Source organism: Pseudomyrmex gracilis, unplaced genomic scaffold (genome assembly GCF_002006095.1).
Source record: "Pseudomyrmex gracilis isolate BER0280 unplaced genomic scaffold, ASM200609v1 scaffold_649, whole genome shotgun sequence".
NCBI lineage: Eukaryota > Metazoa > Arthropoda > Insecta > Hymenoptera > Formicidae > Pseudomyrmex > Pseudomyrmex gracilis.
The window spans coordinates 29,070-32,132 of NW_018021233.1; the positions used below are offsets into that span (position 1 = coordinate 29,070).

The 3,063-nt window shown below is 51.2% G+C and overlaps 1 protein-coding gene across 1 annotated transcript; it reads right to left on the minus strand.

The window, feature by feature from the left end:
* Positions 1-1,009: 1,009 nt before the first annotated feature.
* On the minus strand, positions 1,010-2,475 carry LOC109861228. The gene is made up of 2 exons (XM_020440784.1): positions 1,774-2,475; positions 1,010-1,576 (listed from the first exon to the last, which is right to left on the minus strand). The coding sequence occupies exons 1-2, from the start codon at positions 2,473-2,475 to the stop codon at positions 1,010-1,012; spliced, it is 1,269 nt and encodes a 422-aa protein (XP_020296373.1).
* Between the last annotated feature and the right edge of the window lie 588 nt (positions 2,476-3,063).

The window sequence follows — 3,063 nt, forward strand, 5'->3', positions numbered from 1 at the left end:
TCCGTGGAAACCCGCCCAGGGGACTGCGTGAGTCTCCGTCAGGCGACGCCGACTCTTTCCGTTGGAGCCGTTCCAGGGGAATAAGCTGAAGGCGACCGTAAGAACAACCGAGCCTAAAGAGACCGACCGAACAAGTCTACTTTCCAGAATAAAGTAACGCTCGACATTGTAAACTTTGTTCTCACGCACCGGTAAAGTGAGTTAAGAAACGACACTTTGTAAATCTCTTTATCATAGAAAAGAGACTTTTCCGCGCGATCAAAATCGCTTCTCGCTATAAACACGTTTCCGAGTAGACAAATAACCGAGGCCCGCGAAACGGCCTTGACCGAGTCGCACCGTTTAAATCTCCGACCGTGTACACAACTTATGTTTTTTGTTCTGATATATTACCGAAGAAAACGTGACTTGCCGCATACCGTTCCAGGAATTCATCATCACGTGAATTCCACAGTGTATTATTTCGTTTTGTATTCTAAACTATTTCTTATTTCTTTCTGTTGAATTATTTGAATAAATTCTTTTACTTTTGTTTGTTACTAAAATCACACCGCGAGTCATTCTTTTCTGTCTATTCTTTTCCCGTTTCCGACGAGCTACTCCGCAGCAAATCGAATTAAACCTTCAAACGAACGGAACGAATTTTTTTTCAGAAAAGTAGGACCGTTACAAGTATATGAATAAATAAACGCGGAATACACACTCGCGACTACAATACAAAAGTAATAATACGCGACATTTACACTTGGGTAAAATACAATTAAAGAGTTCGCGACACTCACACACGGGGGCCCGCATAAAAATAACATAAACGTCGAAGAATAAAATAAAAATAACGAAAAACGCAGTCAATACAAAAATAAAAAGCAATATGTGATAAAAATAAAAATAAAAATAAAATTAAAAATGGCCCAATAATAACTTACGCGACATGTACACTTGTAATAAATAAGACGCAATAAATAAATAAATAAATACATAAACAATACATAAGCGGGAGAGGAGGACCCTATTCCTGGCGCCCATGATGCGCCAGGATCACCATCTCCCGTTCCCCGTAGCGTCGGCGAATCGCTCGCGTATTGTCTCGGAGCGTTCCGCCGGGTAACCAAGCAGCCGCCGCGTACTGCATCACCACGGAGACGTGCTCCACGTAAATGTCCCGCGACCAGCGTATGGTATCGGAGACCATGAGACGGCGCATCATCGCTGCGTACGTGTTAGAAACACACAGCAGCTTCAACACCGCCTCATTCCTCCGGTCCCATGAGCCGAGGGAGCCGACCACGAACGGCGTGACTACCACACGGTACCCTTCCCGCGTGAGGGCCTCAGCAAGAGGAGTGTACTTGGCGACTTTCCTCGCTCTTGCTTCATCGAACGCCTTACGACGGTTCTCGAAGGGCACCGTAACGTCAATACTAATAATCGACTGCAACTGCTTGTAACGAATCACGAGGTCAATCCGAAGATTCGCCAATTCGTGATCGACCCCCTCGACCCGCTGGTTAAATCGGACTTCACTTGGCAGACGGGTGGCCCTAGCTAATCGTAGCAACAGGTCATCGTGCCTGAGCTGTATCGCGTCGGAATGAACCCCACAATGATTGATCACATGAGGAAGGGTCTCGGCACCTCCTCCGCAATGCCAATAACGCGCATCGCCCTACCCCTACCGACGTGCGCCGTTGAGCGGCAACACGTCGAATCGGGCTCGGTGCAAGAAGCGCCAGTCAGCGAAGCGGGTGAAGTGCGCATAAAGTGATTGCTCACTCCATGACGCATGGCCACCTCAAACACCTTCTCCTGATCCCTTTTAGCGAGCAATGTGCTCGTATAATACGACGCGATAGCCAGGCGTAGTGCATGGATGACCTGCGCCCGCGTTTCTGGTGAGATCTTCACCAGATTACCCCCCGTGCCCCGACACTCCAGAAAAAGCTCCCGCGTCTCTTCCGCCCACATCCAGCGGATCCGCAATCTGGAGGACTGCCGCCTACACGCGTTTCGCGCATCAGACCAAAGAGAGCGCTCTCCACCGTCGCGGAACTTTCTCTCGAGCAAGCCCGAGAGACACGAAGTGATGTCCTGCTCCGTTGGTATTGAACCAATTCGCCGCTGAACCACTCCCCTCAGCGACGCCCACGCCAAAATTCTGACTCCAGCGTCGCCAGCCGTGATAACACCGAAGACGTGCGCTATTGTCAGGACGTCGGCAAGGTCAGCGAGCGGAAGCAGGCCACAGCCCCCCTTGTTAGGAGAGAGGTAGACTACCTCCGCGCTGGCGCGCTGAGGGAGGTTGAGCCACGACTTGGCCAGTCTCCTTATCTGCTTGTCCACGATCTTCACGAGGCTCTTCTCCACCTTGGCACCCCGCAACAAGAAGTCGAGACGTGGCAGGATGTAAGTAGCCACCATCTTGACTCGCTGCCACGGGGCTAGCAGCGAGCGCTCGACGCGCTGCAAGTCCTCCATCATGCCCTGGATCGTAGAATAAAGGTTCTGATCGACGGAAACCCTGTCGGAATGCCGAGGTGCCTATATGTTTCTCCTTCTGCCAGGCATTGCATCATTTCTCCCTGGATCTTGAAAGGGGTCGGGAGGACGCGATCCATTCTCCCCACTCGGATGTGCAGGCTTGCACACTTCGCGGGGTTGAATCGCAGACCTATCGACCGCGCCTCGGTTTCCACAACGGTGAGAAGTCGTCGCATCCCCTCTGGAGTCTCCGCTACTAGTGCGATATCATCCGCGTACGCTAATGCGGACTACCGCTGCCTTAAGATGGTATACCCCGCGTTTTCTGCGGTGGCCACGCGCAGCACAGAATCAATTGCGAAGTCAAATACGATGGGGCTTAATGGGCATCCCTGTTTGACTCCAGAGCGGATGGGGATTAGTGCCGTCCACCCATCGGACGTGCGCACACATGTTGTGCATCCTGCGTACATGGACCCCCACAGGTTTGTGAGGGGCGTGTTCCGTTTGACCACAGTACGATTCGACACCGCTCGATTCGACACAGATTTATTCGACACCAAATTATTCGACACCGTACGATTC

Bases quoted from the DNA above. Each gene is read 5' to 3' on its own strand.
- LOC109861228 (XM_020440784.1), bottom strand. From the start codon at position 2,475: ATGGAGGACTTGCAGCGCGTCGAGCGCTCGCTGCTAGCCCCGTGGCAG. The intron at 1,577-1,773 runs GTGAGCAATCAC...GACGCGATACAG, and splicing joins AGGTGGCCATGCGTCATGGA to CTCAGGCACGATGACCTGTT.